Here is a 25,704-nt window from a genome sequence, read left to right as displayed (position 1 = left end):
ACATTCATTTTAATGTGTCTAAGGATCGACAGGGCCATCACTGTGGGGGAGGGAAGTAATTTTGTTTGATTTTCCTTACAACATACATACACAAGATAGAGCATGTTGTCTGAGAAATGCAAGAAGGTAGAGAATAGCAATGGCTAAAAGAATCTGAGGACATATATGCATATATGTTAGGAAAAATCTAGATGAAGTATACGAAAGAAATGAGTTACTATTTGAGGGACAGAAGAGATTTTATTTACTCTACAATAAATCCAACATCATAGGTTTTGAGATAGTATAGATCACCTTCTTTTATAGAATGGCATGAAGAAGACTAGGGATGGGCAGACCCAGGAAAAGACTGTCAGAACTATAAAGGAGGGATGGATAAGAGGCTTTCAGCTTCTCCGCTGCCTTTGGAGTGGTCGGAGAGTCAGAATGGAACAGTACAGGGAAGGGAATCATGGAGGAGATCCCATGGCAGGTAGAAGTGGGAGGGGCAGACATGATAGACCTTTTAAAAGTAATTAGTTTCTATGGCTATCTTCTGTTTTTTACGTCATGATAAGTTATTTTTCATAGTGGAAAAAAATTCAGCATAATTGATCAGTATGTTGAAAAAGTCCTCAAACGTGCCACGTGTAACACTTGTGGGCTTCCCGTCTCTGTGAAGTGGTGGGTTTGGGTGTCCTCTCATACCTTTTCATTTGATTCCTACTGAATCTTTGCAATTTTGGTCCATTTTCTTTCGATTCGGGGCTTGTATTTCTTTCCATTTACAGTGTTGCAGTTACTGTGTATATTGCTTGGTTCTGCTTACTTCATTCCACATCAGTTTGGATAGATCTTTCCATAGTTCTCTGTATTCTTTGCAAATCATTTCTTATGGCCCATGCACCATAATTTGTTAGCCATTCTCTGTTTGATTGGGATCTATTTTGTGTCCGATTCTTAGCTATTCCAAAATATACTACTATCCAAAAATGCAGCTATAAATGTTTTGGAACATCATTTACAATCGCCATTTTTGGTCATTTTTGCCAATTTTCAGGGTAGAGATTGAAACCTCAGGGTTGTTTTGATTTGTATTTCTCTTTATTATTATTGCTTTAGAGCATTTTTTTCTTGTGGTTGTGAATACATTGCATTTTTTTTGTGAATTATTTATTCATATCCTTTGACCATGTATCTTTTTGAGGAATGGCCTTTAGTCATATGTGTGTGTGTGTATGTGTGTGTGAGTGGTGTGTGTGTGTGTATAATTTATATGTATATTTGCATGCATTATTTATGTATCTTGTATACCAAACCCTTTATTATGTAAAGAGACTTTTGATACAACGTTTTTTTTTTCCCTGTTTGACCACTTTCCTTCTTATCCTATGTGCATTAATATTGTTTGTGCAGAAGCTTTTCAGTTTCAACTAATCAAAGGTAGTTTGGGAGGAGAGCCCTACCAACTGGGGGGAATCAGAAAAACCTTAATGTAGAAGGCGGTATTTAAGCTGAGTCTTGATGGTTGTGGAGTCTCTGAGGCAGAGGGAAGAAGAGAGTACATGTCATGTATGGAACATACTAGTGTAAAAGCACAGAGATACGAGAGGTGGATGTCCTGTAAGAGGAAGAGAGAAGCCCAGGTAGGCTGGACTGTTGTGTTCAAGAGTAGCGACGTCCCATGACTGCAAAGAAAGATTGGGGCCAGGTTGTAAAAGACTGAAAGCTAAACAGAGGAGTTTGTATTTTATTCTAGGGACAGAGGTGAGCCAGAGTGACACAGTCATATCTCTACTTAAGGAATGACCCTAACTTTAGAGTGGATAGACACCTGAGGGCAGGAAGTTCTGTGAGGCTGTTGCAGTAATCTAGGTGAGAGGTGAAGAGCCTCTCAACTAAAGTGGTAGCTCTGGGAGGAGAAAGAAAAGGGGTTGGATGCAAGAGGTGCTGTGGGAATAGGAGTCAGTCTTTCAGTCATTCAATATTTATTAAGTACCTGTGTGTCAGGCATGGCACTAAGTGCTTGGGTTTTGAATTCAAAAAGAAAGATAGTCTCTGCCTTCCAAGAGCTCACTATTTGATAGGGGAAGAAAGTATACAAAAGGAAAAGTGGAATGGGGGACAGGGAAAGGTATGAGGCCACAAGAATATCATGATGAAATCCAATCGAAAGGAAGGTCGACAGGTAAGAAATGAAGAGATGATGCATCTGGGGACCTTCTGTAAGTGGAGCCTTTGACAGGAGTTCTTTGCCCCATTCTCTAAATCAGGGACAGAGAGTACTGAGGACTTTGATGAGGTGTGAGTGCTAAGGCTGATGTAGTCTAATGGTGAATTTCCTGATGATGCAGTGCTTCCTGGGAGGCAGGATAGAGTCCAGTCCAAAGGAATGTAGCTGAATGGCAATTCAAGAGAAATAGCAGGATTTGACAAGTGATTAGATATGTGAGAGGAGAAGAGTGAAGAGTCAAGGATAATGCCAAGATTGCAAACCTGAGACACTAGAACAAGGGTGGGGAACCTGCGGCTTCGAGGCCACATGTGACCTTTTAGGTCCTTGGGTGCAGCCTTTTGACTGAGTACAAGTTTTATGGAATAAATTCTTTTAATAAGGGGATTTGTTCTGTGAAGTTTGGCTTCAAAGGGCAACACTTGAGGACCTAGAGGGCCACATGTGGCCTTGAGGCCGCAGGTTCCCCAGCCCTGGAATAGAAGGATGGTGGATAGAAAGAAATAGGGAAACTTGGAAGAGGGTAGGATTTTGGAGAAAGGTAATGTATTCTGGACATTATGAGTTTAAGATGTGTCCAGTTTGAAATGTTTAATACACAATTGGTGATGCCCTTTTGAAGCTATGCGACTGGCTACATAGTGCTGTGTATCATCTGATTAGAGAACAATTAAACCAGAGGAGCAGATCAGGTCATAGAGAGGATACAAACAAAGAAGAGGAGGGCCCTGCTCAGAAGCTTGCATTAATGGGTAGGCCTTGTCTGTAGAAGTGGGAAGACATGAGTTCAAATCCTGCCTCAGATATTTATTAGTTGTGTGCTCTGAGAAGTCACTTAACCTCTCTCACTCATTTTTTCATCTGTATAAGGAAAGGGTAGACCTGATGGTCTCCAAGGCCCTTCTAGCTCCAAAACTATTCTCCTGTGACCATCTACAGCTAGGAGGTGGGATATGGATGATCTGTCAAAGAATACTGAGCAAGCATATGTAGGTAAGAGGAAAACTAGGAGACAGTAATGTTAAGAAAGGAAAACCAATCAATTAAATAATATTTGCTAAGAATTTACCGTGTCCCAGGTACTCTGCCAGGTGCTAGGGATACAGGTACAAAGAACGAAACATATGTACTTACATTCTAATGGGAGAGAGAAATACATATAAAAAAGAATCCGGCCTAAATGTAGAGTTAATTAATATCCACCCTCCTCCCCACCCCCCGTACGCATAAGTTCACATAAATACAATCCTCGACTTGTCTGCAGCATTTGGCACTACTGATTACCCTCTTCTGCATACTCTCTCTTCTCTAGTTTTTTTGTGACGTGGCTTATTCCTGGTCCCTCTCTTAACTGCTGATTGTTCTCTCAGTCTCCTTTGCTTGATCTTCCTCCAGGTCACGCTCACTAACTCTGGGTGCTCCTCAAATATCTAAGTGTGGTCCTCTTTTTCTATATTATCTCATTTGGTGAATCGTGAGCTCCTGTGGATTCAGTTATCCTACTTATGCAGATGATTCTCAGATCTGTTTATTTAGTCCTGACATCTGGAACTGGATATCCTGTAGACATCTCCATCTCAACACTTGTAAAACAGAACTCATCATCTTCCCTCCCCCCACCCCCACCCCCACCCTTCCCCTCTTCCACAATAGTGTATTACTGGTTTTCAGTGGTACCACATACTCTCAGTCACCCAGGCTTGCCACCTTGCTGTCATCCTACATAGCCAGTCTTCTGCCAAGTCTTGTTGTTTCTACCATCAACAGTATATTACTTCTTCCTGTTCCTTGCACCCATCCCACAACCTCCTACTTCTGTGCGTTTTCATTGGCTATCCCCTTTACCTATAATGCTGTCCTTCCTTCCCTACATCTTCTGGTTTCCCTGGCTTCTTGTCAAGACTCACTGCATGTCACTCCTTCCACAAGAGGCCTTGATGAAAAACAAGGATAGGGAAAAAATAGCATGTTGGCCATAAGGGTAGTCTTGAGTATCAAATGAATGGTCAGACTCAGTCTTGTTCCCAGGGCAGGGCTTTAACAATTCCCACATATTCCTCCTCTTGTGGTGTGGCTGGACAATGGTTAGGGATGAGCGGTGAATGATACAGACTCTGTGATAATGCTTCCCTCATGGCACAGAACGTGTAAGCAATGATACAAATTTAAATTTGGCGTCCTAAAGCAAAAAGATTTTTATACGTGCCCCACACTACCTCCAAGCACTTGGCATGTAGTGGATAGTCAATAAATGTTTATTGAATAAGTGATTCTTACATTTTTTTGAAACCGAAATGGCATTTTGGAATGTGAAGGACCTTGACACAGTATGTTGTTTCTTGTTTCTTTTATCTCTGGTGCTTGGCACAGTGCATGGCATGTAGTAGGACCTTAAAAAAAGCTTGATGATTGATTATTTTGTGGAGCTTTAGAGGTTTTATGTTAAGAGACTATGAAGGATATGAGATGGAAAGAGGTTAGCAGATAGGGAGTCAGCTATGTCACAAGTAACCCTGCTTGTTGACTGACTCCATTGATTCTGTTAATTTAGCAAGGGATAATTGCAGAAAGTTATTAGATAACTTGAAGGCTTGGTAATGTCCTCTATTTTTTCAGTTCTTAGTTTACTTCGATTTTTATTATTTTTCAATTATATTAAACCTTAGAAATTGATGTATTTCACTTCTACTAGATTGACTCTTGTCTATTAGATCAAAGGAAAGACATGAAGATATGATAGGTATGCTGTGATAATTTCTCAGTTGATATATAATGTTACATAACTATTACATTGGTAACATTTTCCCCCCATATACACATGTGTGTATCTATATCTGAAAATTTCTTTTAAATCATTGGGCATATTTCATTCTTGTTTTTTAGGCATTGACAAAGGACCCTCAGGATTACCCAGACAAAAAAAGCCTACCACATGTGCATGTTGCCATCTGGATAAACTCTCAGGGAGGCAAAAAAGTGAAAGCTGGTGATACTGTGTCATATGTCATCTGTCAGGTAAAATTATTTTAATTAATGAGATTTTACCTAAATGTAACTTAGAAATCTGTTGATGAAGCATCAGAATACAATGATACCTATCGTACTCATGTTAGTATCTTACTGATATGCTGAATTGTAATGAGATAGTCTGGTCTAGTCTAGTTAATTGAATTTTCAGTATTTTATAAATAACCCTGTTCAAAGTAATACGTTTCATTTAAACTTCATTAAAACGTTCTGAGCAGGATTCTTTGGTTTGCTGCCATAGTTTGGGAGTGACAGGTCTAATCCTGGAGGCAGCTGGTGACGCAGTGGGCACAGTGTTGGGCCTGGAATCAGGAAAGCCTGAGTTTAAATGCAACCTCGGACCCTTGTGTGAACCAGGGCAAGCCACTTCACTTCTCTTTGCCTTAGTTTCCACAGCTGTAAATTGGAGATAATTACAGCTGCTACTGCCCAGGGTTGTTGTGAAGATCAAATGAGGTAATGTTTGTAGAAAGCACTAAGCGTGGTACCTGGCGCATAGTAGGTAACACCATATAAATGCTTCCCTTCCCCAATCCTGTAAGAAAAGCACCTGTTACAACCTGAAGTCCACTGTATCCCAGATTAATGTTAGTTGATTAAAATAAATGTATTTTCTTTCCATCTCATTTATATAATTGTCACTTGTGTTAATTAAAAAAAATGGACAAACACTTGGTTTAAAGGCATAGCCCAAGCGTTGATACGCAGAGGAAGCTATGTGGCTGCTTGAAATGGTAACGTTGTCCTGCACGTGTAACAAGCAAGGCTGCGTTCTTAGGCAGTTCCTTTGGAAGGACCAGGGCTCTTCCTTCTGAGGGGGAAGGGAAGCAGGAAGAAGGACTTTAAGGAACTTGTTGCTCTTTACCCTGACTTTTAACAGGCTCTTGATGCTTCCATTGCATTCATGTTTCCAGCTCTCTGGGTGCTCTAAACTGAGGCTTTTTCTTTTATTTAAAAAACAAACATCATCATCTAAAGGCTAAGCAGTTTTGTTTAGAAATTAACCATGGAAGCAGATGACTCGAAAAGAGGAAAAAATGGATGGTAAAAAAAAATCAGCATCATTCCCTTTATCTCCATTTCTGAAAACTAGTCTCTACTCAAAGGCATGTTTGACAGTTGTCATGAATAAAAAAATTGTTTTAAATATTAGGTGTTTTTAGTAACATTTATTGTATCAAAATACATCGTTTGATAGTAAGATTGGTTTATATCATTATGAACAAAACCTTTAAATATTTCAGAACTTTTTAATTTTTCAAAATTTAAACATCCTGCTCTTATTCCCTCCATATTGCTGCTAATGTACATAACAGATGACTTAAGTACGTGGACATGAATCAACACTTGACTCTGTCTCCCTCCTAGTGTTCCTCTTGATTAAGAACTGTTACACTGAGCCAATTCCTGCAGGAAAATGTTTCCATAAATGTCTGACTAGCTCAGGCCCTTAATGTGCTTTGCATATTTGCGCTGACAAGTCTCATCTCAGAAAACAATTTTCATATTATGCAAATAAAGATTTTGGTAAATAGGATAGTTTTTTTTTCACTTCTGTCTTCACATACATGGAACAGCTATTAGGTGATTAATGACAAGGGCAGATGGTAACATCAGACTTTGAAGAATTATGTAGATATGAGAAAAATAGTGGCTAATAACGAATTGTTTTGGGTTAACTGGAAATAGGGACTTACATTGACACTGACTCTTAAGTCACTTCTATACTCATACAAAGTCCTATTTCCTTTCTTTAGCATAAATTCAGTTTAATTCAGTTTATCTTCTAAATTAGCTTACTTTATTACAAAATTAAAATTTTCTTATTTGTGGGCACTGAATGAAGACTTGATGCCACACATAAAAGATGTTTTTATGTGAAAGATTCTTGAGGAAATGACTTGTAACCCCAAATGTGCTTTGTAAGTAGAATTCACATCACCTTATGTCGGATTCATATACAGAATACAGCAGTATCCAAAGCCATGTGAGTTAGAAGTTTTAAACTTGTAATTTTTCATTTAATTATTGCTTTTGTTTTCTAGAACTATGCCCTTTTCATTCTTTTTAGCAGTGGGAGGAAGTTCACTTTTTACTTAGTAGCAAGAAAAAAAGATCCTGCTGGTTGGTTCATTCTAGAAATGGCCCTGTAGTTGTTGCACCTGGTATCTGTGCTCTGTGAAGTGTACAAATTATCACACGTGCACGTTGAGGAGCGTGAAGAAAGACCGAATAGGCCTCTCAATCAGTTCCTAAATGTGTGTGGTGCCTCTGCATGCATACCCTAAAATGTACGTCATGTTCTAAGAATTACATTTGTGAAGTCTGTAGTATTTATGTCACACCAAATCCTGTTTCTGTTCCCAACTTGATGATACAACTTGATTTTGCTTTGTCACAAAAAGGCCCCTAGATGCCTTATCACCCTGAGGTGTGTATAACAATATGACATCTACTCTTCATGGGGCAAGCAGTCTTCCACAAAGTGTTCCTACCGTCATTGAGTAGTTGGCTGATCCAGTCGGCTGGAGTTGGGTGTTCATTTGTGTCTGACTCTTCATGACCTCATTTGAGATTTTCTTGGCAAAGGTACTGGAGAGGTTTGCCATTTCCTTCTCCAGCTCATTTTACAAATGAGGAAACTGAGGCAAACAGAGTTAAGTGACTTGCCCAGGATCACACAGCTGGAGTTGAACTCAGGCCTTCTGATATTCCAGATCTGGCACTTTGTACACTGCAGTGCCTCGCTGGGTGATGTAATGGAATAGCTGAATGTACAGGGTTTTATACAGTAGTGCAAAACCCAAAACTTACCATCTGAATCCATTAGCATTTAGCACTACAAAGTTAAGAAAATTATTAGTGTATTAGTAGCATAGGAGAGTATTATAGAATCCTCTAAGGGAGTATCTCAAATGAGAGCATATTTTTAGGTTACAAATAAGCCAGTCAAGGTGTAAAGTTATGTCACTCAGGCTAGAAAATTAAAGCCCCCTCATATTTTAGCTGCCTCTGTGACATTGGGCAAATCACTTAGTTTCCTTGTACCACAGTTTCTTCATCTGTAGAACATTTAGGAGAGTGGAGTAGATGACCTCTGTAGTCCCTCCCAGTTCTATATTCTGATCCTGTGATACTTAAGGTAGGATAGCCTTTACAGCAAACACTATTTTAGGACATGTTAGGGTAGAGGTCTTCTCTGGATCAGCTCGGGGTAACTTTTTGTATAACTAAAAAATAATGTTAAGGAACTTTGAGTGAATGCTTTATAGTGGGGGTATACTAAGTCATGAAATAGAAAGTTCATAGTGTATTTCATAGGTCAAAGAGGTCTTCAATGGTTAGGCCCCTGTACTGCTGAAATAGGAGTGATTCTGTAGCAGGGGTCCTTTTCTGTACTGTGCATTATAATAAGGATCATCCTTTGACTCTGAAACATTTGCCATTTTTCTAGATGTTTCAGCCTCTTTAATCAGGTAGATCCCAGCTCCAGAATACACAACAAGTGTTTTCATTTTAACCGTTGCATAACTTGAAGAAGTGGTCCAAGCTTGTCAGTGTCTCCTGAAGAAGCAGCAGTGTGTAGAATTACGTTTGGAATTGGTTGGCCTCAGCACAGAGAAGGGGTTGATTGTTGCAAGAGAGAAAAGAATAGAAGGATTCACATTATAATCAGTTTTGCAGAACAGCTGGGTGCTGTGAATAGTCATAATTTAATTGTGTGGTTTGAATATTAAATTCTATTATGTTTCAGACAAGAGAAAGAGGTAGTGTGAGTTGTTGGATGTTGGTCCAGTGTGGTGATGACTTTTCATTTCATAGATGGCAAATCACAGAAGCCCTGTGTGAGCCAATTATATTTAATAAATTTTTCTCTTCCTGGAGGAAAAATTTGATGCAGATTTCAGAAGGGTTATACTTTCTTATCACTGCCTCTCTTAGGTTAACCTTTGTTTTCTTGGAATGATACCAGATATGCTTGAGCTTGAAACATTGTATTCTGTCTTTCTAGCGGCCAGGTCTTTTGTTCTTGTAGCACTGTCATCCTACAAATGTTCCGTGCTATTTTTTATCCCTGCCCATTGTCCCTTGTTTGATACTATTATCAGCCAGGTTTCATCACCCCTGCCATGCTTTCTTACCCATATGCCCTTTATGCGGTGTGAAATCCACAATTACTTTTCTTAAATGGAGGCCTTTTGCTCCATGCCCCATGCATTATGAGGCAGCACGTTAAATCCTTACAATATTTACAGTGATACTGGTAGGCTAATGAAGGGATTGCATGTGTACCTTTCATCATCATCTCTAAAAAGCATTTCTGATAAGACTAATGGTTATTGTAGAGTCTTCTCACTTTGTTTCTCTGAAGTGGCAGATGGAACTATTTAATCTAGTGGGTGCTGTCTTGTTGGTTTCATGTGTCACCCAAAAAATAGAACATGACACATGCTGGATTTACATTCTTGAACTCCAGATTTGACACTAGGAGATCAGCATTTAGTTGTCTTCATACTTTTGGGGTCACATGAATTGTATAGTAATGTCTCCATGGTTTAGTGTTTAAAATAAATGTACAAAAAAATGCAAACATTCTCTCACCTTTGCCTTTGATTCCTATCTATTTCCCCCCATACAGGTTTATATATGATATGTCTTTTTTTTTTTTAAGGATGGATCCAACCTAAGTGCCAGTCAAAGAGCTTATGCCCCCGAGCAGCTGCAAAAACAGGACAACCTGACCATCGACACTCAGTACTACCTGTCGCAGCAGGTCCACCCTGTTGTGGCTCGAATCTGTGAGCCAATAGACGGGATTGATGCTGTTCTTATCGCAACTTGGCTAGGTAAGCTCCCAGCACTCAGTGAGGAACAGACACAGACCGAGAGAAATGGCCTGCTCCTTTGAGAGGTTACGTGAGGCACGGCTATTCAGATTCTGGTTATTCAGTCTTCTTCACCATGTTTTCAGGTTAACTGTAGTTTTATTATTAAAGTCTTACTTGTTAACATAAATAATAGTATATTTGTTATTTGTGTTGATTTATGTGTTGAAAACACTTTTGCCCAAGGTGTATGCGCGTATGTTAAACTCCGTTCTTCATTTTCCACTCATTCACTGCAGTTTTGTTATGTCTTTGACTAATCCCATCTTCTCCCTAAAAAGAGCTCCCCTTCTTCATTTCCAGATTTTTGTTAGCGGAGCCATCATTCTACATTCTCAGCCTGCGAAAACCTTCGTTGTCGTCGTTTTCTTGCTCTCGCCTTCCCTTCCAAAATCCAATTAGTTGTCCACTTTTTCTTCCAAACTGTCCTTCTCAGAGTGGTTTCAAGTCTAGCCTCCCTATCTTGCAATCTAGAGTCCTCTGTAGCCTCATCTAAACTTGCGTCATGAGTCTTCTCTCATTAGCTCTACTCACTTTCTCTTGAGCATGTTGGCATTTTGCCCCTTCTGTGCTTTTGCTCATCTTACTCTCCCTCCCTGTAATTCCTTCCTTTGTCTTTGCCTGGTCAAATGCTCTTCACCTTAAATTCCTCCCTATTCCCTGAAACCTTTACAGGCTATTTCAGCTCCGTGTGATTTCCCTCTCCTTTGAACTCATAATACTGCTCCTCACTGGTATTCTTATGTTTGCTATAAATTTTTTAACTTTTCATGATTGTGCCCTGTTTCTCCCCAAAAGACTTGACCGCAGAATACAGTTTGTTCTTTATGTCTCCTACATACCCTGAGTCCATATGCATTGGCTTAATAACTATTTTTTGATTGGGTCTAGTTTTCTACATATAATTATAAATGATATATTTTCAGGCTTGACACTAGTCATTATGTTCTACCCAGTTATTGTCTTCTCAGTAAAAGAAGACTTGTTTTAATTCACCTTAAATAAAACAGAATGAGGAAGACAAATATTTTTCGAGAGTAATCATATCAAATCATTACCAAGCCAAGTATTTTTGGGATTACCATGCACCATCCCCCTTTGCCTCCTTAATTGCTGTGGATAAGTGAGAATTAACACTAAGGCCTAAAACAATGCTAGAACCTCGTTATTTTTGAAAATACAAATATTAATTATATTGTTTACATTCGTGATAGTTTTCTAACATCTTGTATCCTGTACAAAAATTGTTCTTTTTGTTTGTAATTCTGAGGCAAGGATAGATCCTTTAGAACCAAAACTTTATCTTAGTCTCTCCTTACGATCATTCTGTAATCCACGTGTGGATATTTCAGAAACAAAGCCAACTTTAAGAAATAAATGCGAGAATAAAGAGGTCACTGGTCTGTGTAGCGTACATCAGAAGTGCATCTACATTTGACTTCCCTGAAATGTTAGGAATAGTACTGTGGGGAAAAGTATGGGGGTGGTAACTAAGAAGTTGATACCCTCCTAGCTGCTGTGCCAGGTAGTTTATTCTGGTGATAGTTTCTTATTCTGTGGTTAACTTTTAGGTTAGACTAGCTGTAATAGCCCATTTATAAATAACTACATATAAGTGAGGATTCATTATAAGGACCCTTCTTGCTGCCTGAAGAGGTCCCAGCTTAACAGTAATAAATGGAGGAGCAAAAAAGTTCGACTGGTCACATCATGATAGCAGGGAATAATTGATGGACAGCTTGTGGTCCTTTTTGGTATCCTTTATTTCAGCTTCCTTGTATGTGTTATCTTAGCCCATTAGAAAGTAAGGAACTATCTTTCTATTTGTAGTTTTATTTTCAGCACTTAGCTCGTTGCCTGATACATTGTAAGTGCTAAGGAAATGCTTGTTGACTCATTAATAACCATCCCTTTGATCAAACCTACTGCTTCCAAGGCTTCAGTTAGAAAACCTCAGTTACCACTCAATCATATGCCTATTTTCTAATCTTTGTGCTTCTTTGGCATCCTTGCAATGTCAAGAGAAACCTAGGACTCCCCGCTCCCTCCATCACCGTGTGGAGTGGGCTCCCTGTAGCAAAGTTAGGGGAGAACTTGGGCGAGAGTTTCATAAAATGGGCAGGCAGCGATGGATTGTGAACTGCATTGTTGGAGGGAATTCCCACATTGTTAGGATCACAGATGCATTTTAACATTTGAGTATCATGGTTCTTATCGTTCAGTCATTTCGATTGTGTCTTACTCTTCATGACACCATTTGGGTTTTCTTGGCAAAGATACTGAAGTGGTTTGCCATGTCCTTCTCCAGTTTATTTTACAGGCAAACAGCGTGAAGTGACTGGGCCAGGGTCACACAGCTAGTGTCTGAAGCCAGATTTGAACTCAAGAAGATGAGTCTTCCTGACTCTGGGCCCGGCACTCTATCTGCTCTGTCACCTAAGTCCCCCTACGATGGTGCATCTGGCTTCGGCTGGTAGCATCCATTTACCCCTGGCCTGTGAGTGTGTGACAGGCATTGTTACCTGATAAATATTGTAAGGTACAAAAAAAATAGGGAAATAGACGTAGCTCCTTTGAGTATCTTAAATTTATCTTTTTTTTATCCTTATCTCTTGTCCCTTTGTAAGTTACTTATAGGTTCCCAAAGTGGGTGGACCTGCCCCCCCCCGGGGGGGGGCACTGGAACGATTCTGGGGGGAAACAGTAGCCTTGGGTGATACAAATTTTAAACAAAACAAAACACCGTTAAGGGCCAAGAAAGTAGATTTTTCAGGGGGCTCTGAGTTAACTTTTTTGAAAAGAGGCAGTATTCCAGATAATTTTGGGATCCTCTGCTAGATCACAGAATCACAGTTGGAAGACCTTAGAAATCCTGTAGACCTATTTGTGCCGTAATTCACTTGTGAGTGTTTGCCCAGTCTCCTTCCCCACAAACACTGCAACGTGTGGTGGGAAGTGATTCCTCCTGTTTCTTCTTTGAGGCCACGTTTCTTTTTTGTAATTCTTCAATGCCCGGTTTTGATTTGTGGTGGATGTTCTCTGCATTCGCATTATTACGGTCATTGGGGATATGTTTTTCTTGGCTCCATTTTCTCCCAAAGAACAAATTTAATGCATTTTTCTCATGATAGTCCTTCAGGAACTTGAAGAAAGCTCTAGTATCCCCTTTTAATCTTAGTCTTCCATCATAGGTTAAACACATCCACGTCCTTCTGTGTTTTGGTCTCAAGTCCTTTCACCATCCTGGTAATCCTCCTGGACATTCCAGTTTGTGTTGACAAATCTATTCTTCTTAAAATGGGGTACCCAGAGCTGAGCACAGTTCTCCAGATGGAGTCTGAGAGATTACAAGGGACCTATCGACTTCCTTGTTCTGTGCCTCTTAAAAGAGCCCGGAATAGCAGTATGGCTGCATTGATTTCCTTAACATGACCGTGTCAGAGGTAGGATTTGAACACGCCTGACACTCTCTCCCTCTTTGGCCATACTGCCTCTGTTTAGTCTAGTACAAGACCTTGTCAAAAAGGAAATGAGGAATCTGGCATGATATATCCTGAATGAAGCCCCTTTTTAAAATTTGCCCTCAAATTTTTCCTTTAATAACATATTCTAGAATTTCATTAGCAATTTACGTCAAAGCATCTTGCCTTTTCTTCCCATCAACAAACTGCTTCATTCATCCATCCATCATTGTCCTTTCTCTTCTGAGCACCCACTCCATCCCTGCCTCATTCCTTTCAGGATTGTAGTTTTATTTTAAAGTTGGAGGCCATCTAATCCGAACCCCCTGTTTTACAGGTGAGGAAACTAAGGGACAAGGCCACGTAGAAAATAAGTGCCAGAGCTGGGATTCGAACCCATGTCCTTTGGTTATCAGTGCAACACTATTTGCAGCTTGCCTGTCTGCCTCCCTCATTGCCTCTGAGTGGAGGGGAGAGGAAAAGGAGGAGCTGCCTTTGGATTTCTTTGCCTTCAGTGCCACCACAGCGCAGTTTGGGACCTGACTCTCCTGCTGCTGTTTTTGGGAATACTAGTTAGGGTGTTTCCATCTCAGACATCTGTCTCCCTGAGAGTTGGCAACACTTTGCCTCGCTTTGTCATGTGACATTTTCAGGGTTCTTCTGGTCTGGGCCAGAAATCCTCAATCAGCAGAATCTAGATCTGCCAATAATTATTTAGGAAGCTTTGCATGGTAGTACTCCAACTTATTTACTAGATTCCTTCCTTCCCCTTAGGATTTGCCTTGGTCCATAAGGGACTTAAAGATCACTACGATCCAATCTCTTCTCTTCCTACCCCTCCAAATGAAACAGATAGGTACTTTTCAAAAAAGGTTGGGATGCCTGGTCTAGTTTATAATTGGGTAGGTTCGCTGTCTCGAAGAAGGGTGGAGGTGGTAAGTGGTGGTGATAATGAGGAGAGTGTTAGGTGAGTGTGTGGCTTCTAAGAAGTGTAAGCTGTAGGCATAAAATTACTGTAATTTGTTTTTAAAATTCTAAATCTGTTTTCTTTAAAAACTGCAGTTAGTGAGCTGACACTGTTAAATAAGTTGAAGTGTACAAATGTATACATAAAATACAAGCCTTCCAACTGCCTAATCACATACATAAAATAATTCTCTTGCTTTTAATGTAGTTTATATCTTTGATTAATGAAGTGTATTACAGTGTAGGAACTTCAGTGAAGTTTGCTGCATTTTTGTCCTTTTAGCTGTTACAAAGAAATCCAGAATAATGGCATAATTTCATTTAAGAATATTATTAAGTTCACAATTTTTATTTTTAAGAGTCTTTTGTGGAAATCAGCTATATTTCTCAGCCACTTTTTTCCTTTTCTGTGGCTCCTTTCCTATTGTGTTCCTTTAAAAGAAAGCAAAGCTTCCAGTTTTGAATTTTTCCAGAAATTAATAAATCCTCTGAATATTTCTCCATGACAAGATGTCACCTAATCACTATGAGATGTCCTGTGTTCATTGCTATATGTTGACTAGAGGAGCTCTTTGCCGCAGCAGTGGTGGCGCGTGTGACTCTGGGCCAGCCCTTGTTCTGAGCTCCTTGGCTGAACCTAGATGTTGGTAACTATGAATTTGTATTGGGTCTGTCTGTTGCTATTTATAATTTGTTTGTATTTTGTTGTGAAGTTCAGGGTGCTGGCTTTTTCCCCTGAACTAAGTGAATGCTATCTGTATGCTGGATTAAAGTAAACTTGTCAACCCCTTCACCTTGCTTTCCTTAGTTAAGCAGATCAAAAGAACCTGTGCTGTTGGCAGCTTTCTGGGTGCTGGCTGTGGGTGGATCTTACACCCCCACAGAAGCTGCTAGCCGGATTGTTGAAACAAAGGGCTAGAGGATGACCATTTAAACTAAACAACACATATTATTATCTACTGGATTAAAGTAGTGTAATCATTCTAATGATGGCATAGAATAAAAATTGGATGATACAGGTTATAAATATCATGTAGTAGATGCCTAATAAATGCATGTTGGTTAACTCCTCATTTTTTTGCAGACTACACGTAACGTTATTTCTATTGAATTTGTAAAGAACACATTTCACTTATATTCCGTTCCTGAATAGAAAGAATAACTCTCTAGGCATCATCTGCACTCACATTTGAGACCCATTTAGCTTTTGCTCTCCAAATTGTACAGTTTCTTCCCTTCTTATTCCAATGTGAACTCTACATGTTTTAGGGTGAATGAGAATAGTATAAGATATTCACAAAATAATCAAGTACCCAATAGAAGAGACCAATGAAAAAATGTTTACTTAGTGTCTTTGGGTTTTAAAAAAATGGATAATTCATGGTTTTCATAATAACTGTAGTTTAAATTTGTGTAGCCTTATTGTTGCAATGACAATATGTAGGGTAAAATAGTCCCCAAATATAGTTTTCCATGGTCATGGGATCAGAGAAGTCATCAAGTCTAGTTCTCTCATTTTACAAATGAGGAAATTGAGGCCCATCGAAGTTAAGCGATTTACAAGCTCAAGGTCAAACAGCCGAGTGTTGTGAGAAGGATAGAACTCAGGCCGGTGCTGGTACGGTGGACAGAGTGTTGGACTAAGGGTCAGGAAGATCTGAGTTCAAATCCTGTCTGAGGCATGAGCTGTGTGTCTCATTCTCAGTTTTCTTCTCTATAAAAGGGAAGTAACACTATAACCTTACCTCCCTGAGTGTGTAGTTGTGAGGGTAAATGAGATGCGTGTGAGGTGTTTTGTAAACTTAAGTGCTATATACATTCTAACTGTTGTTGGTATGTTTAATTAGCCTAAGAACAGTTTCATATTTAATGGAATTGCAGAACATGACATGATCTTTGGGAGGATACATCTATGGCTTCACTTGGGGGCTTGTTCCTGTTTAGTGTCTACCTCTTTTGGGGGAGGAGGAGCCCAAATGATTTACAGTTTCATTAGTGTGGGGAGCTTCTTCCTCATGAATAACTTTCTCTACCATTGCATAACTTTGGCCTCTTTCCTGTACCTTATGGTCTTAGAGAGTTGCCTAGGGCACTGGGAAATTAAATGTCTTGTCCCGGCTTACCCTGCCAATAACTTGTAAGAGGCAGAAATAGCAAACAGTCCACCCAGCCTCCCCCCACCTCCCCCAAGTTTAAACTATTCCCTGAGATACAGTGCGAATTAAAGTAATTGTGAAGTGGTAATTCACAAAATAGCCTTAAGACTTTGGCATGCTTTCCAAAGAGTCTGCCTTATAGGAAATACTACGCTTTAGAGCAGAGTTTCTTAAAAACTGTTTTTGTATCGTGGACCATTTTGGCAGACTGGTGAAACCTGGGGGCTCATTGTCAGAGCAATTTTATTGCCTATATTAATAATCGAAGGAAATCATACGTATTAATTAGAGGTTAGTGAAAATAAAGATGTAATTTTTCCCCATCCAATTACCATTTCATTGGCAAGTCTGTGAAATTCTGGAGGAGGGGTTTTAAAGGGAAAGAGAAAAAGGAGGAGAGAGGAAAAAGAAAAAGGAAGTAGTACAAAACAGGCTCAAGAAGGAGAGATATGTACGATTCTACTCAGTTGTTTTTAAATCTGACCATGTCACACCATTACATAAGAAACTCCAAAAACTACCTATCACCTCTCATATCAAACATAAACTCCTTTTTTGACTTTCCCTTCTTGCCCATGATAGTCCAGCCAGATTGGCCTGCATCCTGTTCCTCACATGCTAATGTTCCTTCTCTTATCTGTTTGTACTGCTTTCCTTCCATGTCTAGAATAAACTACCTCCTTGCTTCTGCCTCTTAGAAACTTTGTTTCTGTCAAAACTTAGCTCAAATACAATATACATGAAAACTTTCCTGATCCTTTTGGTTGCTAGTGCCCTCTTTTCCTCCTCATGATTGATAAATTTTAATCAAAATTGAATGAATTTAGAGTTTTTAGAAATTTGATGTTAGTGTGAAAGCTATTTGAAGTTGACCCGAACATAGGTGGAAAACTTTAATGTTAGCTTTGAAAATGTTGCAGTAATAACTGTCATAATAGTTCATTGAAGGTTTCATTTTAAATGCTTGCTCTCAGTCAGCTGTATTTGCACAATGATAAAACCAGAAGGTTATGATTCACTTTATGAAATAAGTTTTTGTTTTTTATGAAAAGATTCAGAGGAAGAAATTTTTAGCTAACAACAAGCCCCTGTGTTTTATCGTACAAACAACTGATCAAAGCCTACTTACTGCACAAGGACACATGGATTCTAACACGGAATCGCTCGGGCTGAGTTTGCTTGCTTGGGTACTTTTTAATATTTCTGCTTCTAAGTACAAAAGGGAGCGTTTGTGAAAGTAGATCAGTTAGCTTGACTGTTAGTGATAAATTTACGGAAGGATTGAAAAAATAGGTGGATTGCTAAAGTCAGGGTGGTGGGTATCTGTGAGTTTCATATTTAGTCAAGGTTTCCTTTTAGCCATTAACGTGAATAATTTAGAATTGGTTTTACCGTTGTTGGTTGGAGTTCCAAATTATGGAGAGTTTATTTTTATAAGGAATAAAGAAATTATCTTACAGGCAGTCAGATTGTTATATATCTAGGATTATTAACCGCCAGTGGTATTCATCTCTGGAGAGTGTTGGCAGGTATATTTTTTAAAGAGCCAACTTGAGCAGAACAATGACCATCCAAACAATGGAACATCTTAGCTCATGGCATTAAGAAAATACTGAGTAAGAAGGTGTATGTATTCTATCCAGAAAAACCCACATTTACTCTAGTTGTACCAAGATTAGGGACATCTTGAATAAATCGCGTATTGCTAAAGTCATTCAAACATATTTTCCATGAATACTTATTTAAACAGGAAGCATATCATCCATGAAAAAGTAATTTTTTATATATAAAAACTGATGCTTATGTAATATTTTAAGATGTGCATTTTGCTTCACATTTTGATTTGAATCACAACAAAGTTGTAAGGTGTATAGTGTGTGTGATTCGTTGTTGTTATTTAGTCATTTTCTGTTGTGTCCTACTCCTTGTGACTCCATTTGGAGTTTTCTTGACAAAGATACTGGACAAGTTTGCCATTTCCTTTTCCAGCTTATTTTAAAGATAAGGAAACTGAGGCAAACAGGGTTATGTGACTTGCTGAGATTCAAACTGCTAATAAGTGACACTGGCCAGATCTTCCTGACTTCAGGCCCAGTATTCTGTTCACTATGCCAGCTTTTCCCTGTTTTCCAGATGAGAAAAGTGAGACTCTGAGAGATTAGCTGACTTGCCCATGATTATACAGTTAATATATAATAATATACATAATAATATTATATAATAATAAGACAGAGATGAGAGTTGAAGCCAGTGTTCTTTCCGTTGGTACTTCTAATATTTTATTACACCATGTCCTTTGCAGGGAAGATAAAAGGAATAGAAAAAAATTCAGTTATTTCCATCATGCCTACTTATTGTGAGATAAGTCACAGATTTCTGTTTCCAGAAGTGACTACTCTTTCTGCAGACATGAGAATGAATGTTTCTTGGCTGGTTCTCTGTGTTAGTAAACACCTAAGGTGGTCTGTCAAAAACATTCCATTAAAAATAGAAGCTTTTTTCCCTAAGTACTATATCATCTTTGTTCCTTAATGCCTGCCATCCAGGGGTAGTTGCTTATGAAAGAGGGTAGCAATCTAGAATTTAGGTTTGCTCCCCATTACCCAAAAAGTAATTTGGTTACCGTTTGGTATATATAGATCTAGATAAATAGAAATCTCTGTCCATCTATCTATCTATCTATCCTCTCACTCTATTTCTTTGCTTTTTTTTTTAACCGAGTCTGAAACATGCAAGATGAATATTATGACGATAAAGATTCTGCCTTGGAGTATGAAGTCTGATAATAGTGTGGCCAATTTTTTGAATACTAAGTAACCTATTATTGGGCACGTGTTTTAAAATTCAAAAGCTCTACCCCTAGGTGGCAGCACCAGATACTGTTTTTCTTTTGTTTCACTTTAGCCCAAAAGAATTATGGTATGAGCAAAGAAACTTTTAGGCATATGGAGACTACAAAATAAGCAACCTACAAGCAATTTAAGCAGAAATTAGTTAAGTGCATCTATAGAAGCAACATTGTTGAGCTTTGCTTCTGTATAAGCCAAACTTCTTTACCTCCCTTGAAAACATTTTTCCAGGTAATACTGTATTTTTAAATACTTAATTGTATATTGTCTGACATTTGCCTATTAGAATTAAGAAACAGCTCCCAAAAGAGGTTCTGTGGAAATTTTTTTGAGGTTGCCAGTAATCCAGAATGGTCACTTTCTTGTCAGTTCATTCTGAATTTTTTTTTATTGTGACAAAAAAATCCTTTACATTCATACCCATTTTTTGAAGATCGAGAATGTGTCTCTTTCCCCTTTGTTTTTATTTTTTAAAAATTATTCTGAATTTAACAAACACTGAGAAACATAAGTATTTCCTTATACAAAGAAGAACAGAAAAAGAGGATTCTATGTGAAACCATAAACCTTTATTTACAATTTCTTTAAGTTATATAATAAATTTAAAGTAATTTCACAGATGTCCTGCTTGTCTGTTTCCCTGTGTGTGTGCATATATGTATTTTTTTATGCTCCCGTGATGACATTTTTTGCTTTTTAATTCCTTTGGGGGGGGTATTGTGATTACCAACCCCTTTCTTCCCTTAATTCATCTTTGCCACTTCTGCCCCCTTCAGCTCTTCCCTTGTAACAAATAAGCACAGTCACTCAAAACAGATCAACACATTAGCCATATCTGAAAATGTCTTGACTCATAACACACCTCTAACCCATCTTCTCTCTGTCAGAAAATTGGATATTATATTCTAAGTCCTTTGGAGTCATGATAGGTCATTTCCGTTGACCAGAGTTCTTAAGTCTTTCAGAGTTGTTTTTCTTTACAATGTTTATAGTGTATACTTTTTTCTCCTGGTTCTACTTGTGTTTCTCCTGTTTAGTTCATACACATTTTCCCAGGTTTCTTTGAATCTGTCCTTTTGTCATTTCTGATGAGGAGGTCATATCATTCTCATGAGGATGATATTTTATTACATCCTTATGCCATAACTTGCCCAGCAGTTCCACAGGTGATAGACCCCTCCTTCCCCTTAGATTCCGATTGTTACAGTGAAATGTGCTACTATGAATATATTTGTGCATTTTGAGTCATTCTCCTTTCCTCTTTGACCACTTTGGGGATGTATACAGAATAGTGGTTTTGATTGTGCCCTCTGAGGTTCAGTTTAATGGGCTCAGTTAAAGTTGGGAGTGTAATTTCAAATTGCTCTCCAGAAGTGCCAGCCCACTTCATAGTGTGTCTGTCCTCCCATATTCAATTTTTATATTGATATATTGATATTGATATAAAAATATCCTTGCAATTCTGATGCATATGAGTTAGAACCTGAAATGCTTTAACTAACATTTTTCTCACTATTGATTTTGAGCATTTTTTCATGTAATTGTTGATAGCTTAAATTTCTTTCTCAGAACTGCTTGTTCATATTTTTGGACCATTCTCCTTTAGGGAGTGGCTCTTGTTCTATATTTGAATTAGTCACCTTGTATTTCAGACATTCTGCTTTAAAGACTTTCCCCTCAAGTTAATCATTTCCTTATCATTTCAATTGCTGTGATTTTTGTGGGGCAATAACTTTTAAGTTTTATCGAAATTGCCTATTTTGTCTTTTGTGATCTTCTCTGTCCCTTGTTTTGTCATGAATTCTTCCCCTTTCCATAGTTAGAAATTTTCTTGTTACTTGCTCCTCTAGTCTGTGATGTGCCCTTTTTTGTTCAGGTCTATATCCATTTGGAGGAGCTTAAGTAGTGGTACATGGTACAAGATGTTGTTCTGACCCTAATTTCTACCAGACAGCTTTCCAGTTTTCTAAGGTTTTGGAGATTTATCCAAAACCGTCCTGCTGCCGCATTTGTTTACTTTTGGGTCTTGTGTACCTAATTTCTTCTATTTTTAAATATTAAATAGACATGATTACTGCTTTGTAGTATAGTTTGAGCTCTGATATCTTTGATACCTTTCTTCTGAAATGTCCCTTTTCTGTTATTTTTCATAAGATTGTCTTCACTTTTGTTCCTCCCTGTGAATTATGTTATTATTTTCTTTTGCTCTATAAAGTAACACTTTTGATAGTTTGATTGGTATGGTCCTGAATAAGCAAATTAATTTAGATAGTATCACCACTTTTATTATATTGGCCTGGCCAAATGAGTATTATTTGAGATAGAATTATTTATGCCTGTCTTTTTTTCTATGAAGAATGTTTTATAGTTATACCTATAGAGTTCCTGTCTCTGATCTGTTTGGTGGACTCTCACATATTTTATATACTTTGTAGTTATTTCAAATGGATTTCTCCTTTGTCTTACTGTTAGCTTTTGTTGGTAATGTTTAGAAAGGCTGGTGATTTGTGTTGGCTTATTTTATATTGTGCTTCTCTGCTGAAGTTGCTGTTTCAATTAGTTTATTCTCTGGCATTCTCTAGATTGTCATATCATCTGCAAAAAGCAGTTATTTTGTTTATTCTTTGCCTGTACCTATTCCCTCATTTTCTCTTTTCTTGTCTTATTGCCTTGGTTGTGGTTATAGTTATTATATGAATTAATGTTTGTGATAATGGACATTATTGCTTTACCCCTGATCTTATTGGAAAAGCCTCTAGCATTTCTGTTAGAGGCGTTTTATGCATTTATTGAAATAATCAGGTTTTTTGTTATTATGGTCTTTTTATGATTTATGCTTCCCCTAATATTGAATCTACCCTTCATTCCTGGTATAAATCTAACCTGGTCATAGTTTATAATCTTTTAAAAATTTTAAAAATCTTCGTTAGTATTTTTCATTCAGTATTTTTGTTTCAGTATTCATTAGGGGTATTGGTATATAATTTTCTTTCTCTGTTTTATATCCTAGATTTAGATATCAAAATTATATTTGAATCATAGAAGGAATTTTGTAAGAATTCTTTACCTATCTTTTTAGTTTTTTTAATATTGGAATTACTTTTACTTATTTCTCCTTCATTTGTTGTGAAGTCATCTTTTTCATATTTGACATTGACATTTTTTTTGAGACTGTTGTTTCAACTACATGTATAATGGGCACCCACAGACATGATCAAAGGGTGTGCACAGGTTTATAGTCCTTTGGGCATAGTTCTAAATTGTTCTCCAGAATGGTTGGATCAGTTCACAGCTCCACCAACAGAGCATTAGTGGCCCAATTTTCCCATGTACACTCCAACACTTTTCATTTTCCTTTTTTGTCATATTAGCCAATCTGATAGGTGTGAGGTGGTACCTCAGAGTTGTTTTAATTTTCATGACTCTAATCAAAAGTGATTTAGAGCATTTTTTCATATGACTATAGATAGCTTTGATTTCTTTGTCTTAAAACTTGTATTTCAGACATTCTTCTGAGAAACTTGCTTCAAAGACTTTCCCCCCAAGTTAATTGCTTTCCTTATAATTTTAATTCCTGTGATTTTTGTGGGGTAATAACTTTTAAATTTTATCTTAATAAAACTGCCTATTTATATTCTTTTTCCATTCATCAATTAGGAAATGACTTGTGTTCTTATAAACTTGAATCGTTTCTCTGTATAGTTGAAAAATGAGGCCTTTATCAGAAACACTTGTGAAAATTGCTTCCAGGGGCAGCTAGGTGACACAGTGAGTGGAGCACCAGCCTCGAAGTCACGGGGACCTGAGTTGAAATCCAGCCTCAGACACTTGACACACTTACTAGCCGTGTGACCTTGGGCAAGTCACTTGACTCCAATTGCCCTGCCTTCCCCCCTTCAAAAAATATTACTTCCCAGTTTTCTGCTTTTCTTCTAATCTTTGTTGCATTGGTTTTGTTTGTACAAAATGTTTTTAATTTAATATAATCAAAATTTTCTATTTTATATCTCATAATGCTCTCTATCTCTTTTTTGGTGATAAATTCTGTCCTGTGTAGATCTGACAAGTAAACTATTCCTTTCTCTCCCAATTTGTTTATGGCATCGCTCTTTATGTGTAAATCATGTACTTATTTTGACTTTATCTTTGTATACAGTGTAAGATATTGGTCTGTACCAGGATTGGGGAACCTGCGGCCTGAAGGCCACATGTGGTTCTCTATGTCCTCAAGTGCGGCCCTTTGATTAAATTCCAAACTTCACGCAACAAATCCTTTTATGAAGTGGCCTCCTGGCTGCAGGTTCTCCACCCATGGTCTGTACTTTGTTTCTGCCATGCTGTTTTCCAGTTGTCCTGGCAGTTTCTTTAAATACTGAGTTCTTGTAATAAAAATTGGGTTTTTTGCTTTATCAAACACTAGATTACATGGACATTGACTGCCATATTTTATGCACCTAATCTGTTTCACTGATCTACCACTCTTTCTTAGCCAGCACCAGGCAGTTCTGGTGATTACCACTTTACAGTATAGTTGGAGATCTCATACGGCTAGGCCACCTTCCTTCACATTTTATTTTTCGTTACTTCCCTTGACATTCTTGACGTTTTGTTCTTCCTGATGAATTTTGATATTTTTCTAGCTCTATAAAATAATTTCTTGGTGTTCTGATGGGTGCGGCTCTGAAGAATTGTCATTTTTATTATATTGGCTCAGCCTACCGATGAGCAATTGATATTTTTCTAATTGTTAGAGCTGATTTTATTTGTGTGAAAAGTGTTTTGTTATTTGTTCATAGAGTTCCTGGGTTTGTCTTGGCAGGGAGACTCTCCCAAGTATTTTATATTGTCTACAGTGATTTTAAATGGGATTTCTCTATCTCTTGTTGTTCTTTATTTCAGCAGTTTTTTTAGTTTGTTCTCTAGGGATTGTCTGAGCATATACTGTCATACCATCAGCAGAGAGTGATAGCTTTGTCTCCTCATTGCCTGTTCTAATTCCTTTAATTTCTTTTTCATCTCTTATTGCTATAGCTCACATTTCTAGTACAAGATTGAATAACAGTGTGGTGCTTTTCAAGTTTTCATTAGTTGCACCCCCAATTTGTGGATCTGTTCTTTTTCTCTTTTATTGATGGACTTCCTGATTATTTTAAAAACTCCTTATTGCTTTTATAACTGATCTACAACAGAGTGATAATACACCCATAAAAGTATTCACCCTATGAGTAAATCTGAAATAATTAGGAAGAGGAGTGAGTTTTGTTAGTGCAATATAAAGATAAAGCTTGGCTATGTAAATGGAAGTTTATTGCAGATCCTCATTGAAGGCCAAGCAATTTAGCATACTTTTTAGCTAGAGTCAAAGTATCTCTATGAGCAGTATGGACAGTTTGCTCTGTTGCAGGTGGATGCAGCTTGGTGTACTCAGATGGATTAAGTGAACTGTGGTGGTCCCGGAAAAGAAAAAGCAGTATGCTATTGGTGCAGCTTCCTATTCTGTCCAGTTCATAGAATTGTGAAGCATATATAATAATTTTTTCCTGTTTTTGAATGATTGAAGTTTATATATTCATTTAAAAATTACCTGTGATTAACTCCACTCCCCCAGAACATTGCTAAAACATAATGAATATTGGGAACATATAGAATGGAAAACTAATAATACATAACTTTGATACCATGATGTTAGGTCAGTCTGCATTCACAACCAAAATTAACTAGATAATGTTTTTAAAATCGTAGCATTAATTCTTCCCTAACAAGTGGAAATATCCTCACTATTATTATTGTTCTCCGACTTGTTCTGTCTGTAACCCAACCCTCATCTTTAATTCATTGATGAATTCATGCTTTTTTGCAAACCTTAAAGTACAATATAAACATGAGTTATTATTCTATTGGAATATCCATTGTTTTCCTTGAAAATAACTTATAAAGATTAAATGTACATCAAATCCTTTGGGACAGGAACCTATAACAGTATAAAAGACTGGTGAAGTACAGTAGTTTTTAAATTTACATTTTGGTAATTTTAGAGACATTGCTATTCTGAGGACATATGTCATCATTTTAGGAAGTGTTCAGCATTGATTCCTCCAAAGGACAGCAGTTTACTAAATCCCCACACCTATATTTTGTCCATTTTTT

The 25,704-nt window shown here is 37.8% G+C and overlaps 1 protein-coding gene across 4 annotated transcripts in view; it reads left to right on the top strand.

Annotated features, from left to right (window-relative positions):
- Nucleotides 1-25,704, top strand: part of POLA1 (DNA polymerase alpha 1, catalytic subunit) — a 322,857-nt gene that overhangs the window by 118,164 nt on the left and 178,989 nt on the right. For all 4 annotated transcript variants that reach the window (XM_036746570.1, XM_036746571.1, XM_036746573.1 and 1 more), the window contains 2 exons: nucleotides 5,096-5,227; nucleotides 9,912-10,086. In XM_036746570.1, coding sequence (XP_036602465.1) covers nucleotides 5,096-5,227; nucleotides 9,912-10,086 — 307 coding nt within the window. The remainder of the gene's footprint in view (nucleotides 1-5,095; nucleotides 5,228-9,911; nucleotides 10,087-25,704) is intronic.

The sequence above is a fragment of the Trichosurus vulpecula genome, chromosome 2, assembly GCF_011100635.1.
Source record: "Trichosurus vulpecula isolate mTriVul1 chromosome 2, mTriVul1.pri, whole genome shotgun sequence".
Taxonomy (NCBI): Eukaryota; Metazoa; Chordata; class Mammalia; order Diprotodontia; family Phalangeridae; genus Trichosurus; species Trichosurus vulpecula.
The sequence above is the reverse complement of the archived record's forward strand: the minus strand, read 5'-3'. Positions and strand labels throughout refer to the sequence as shown.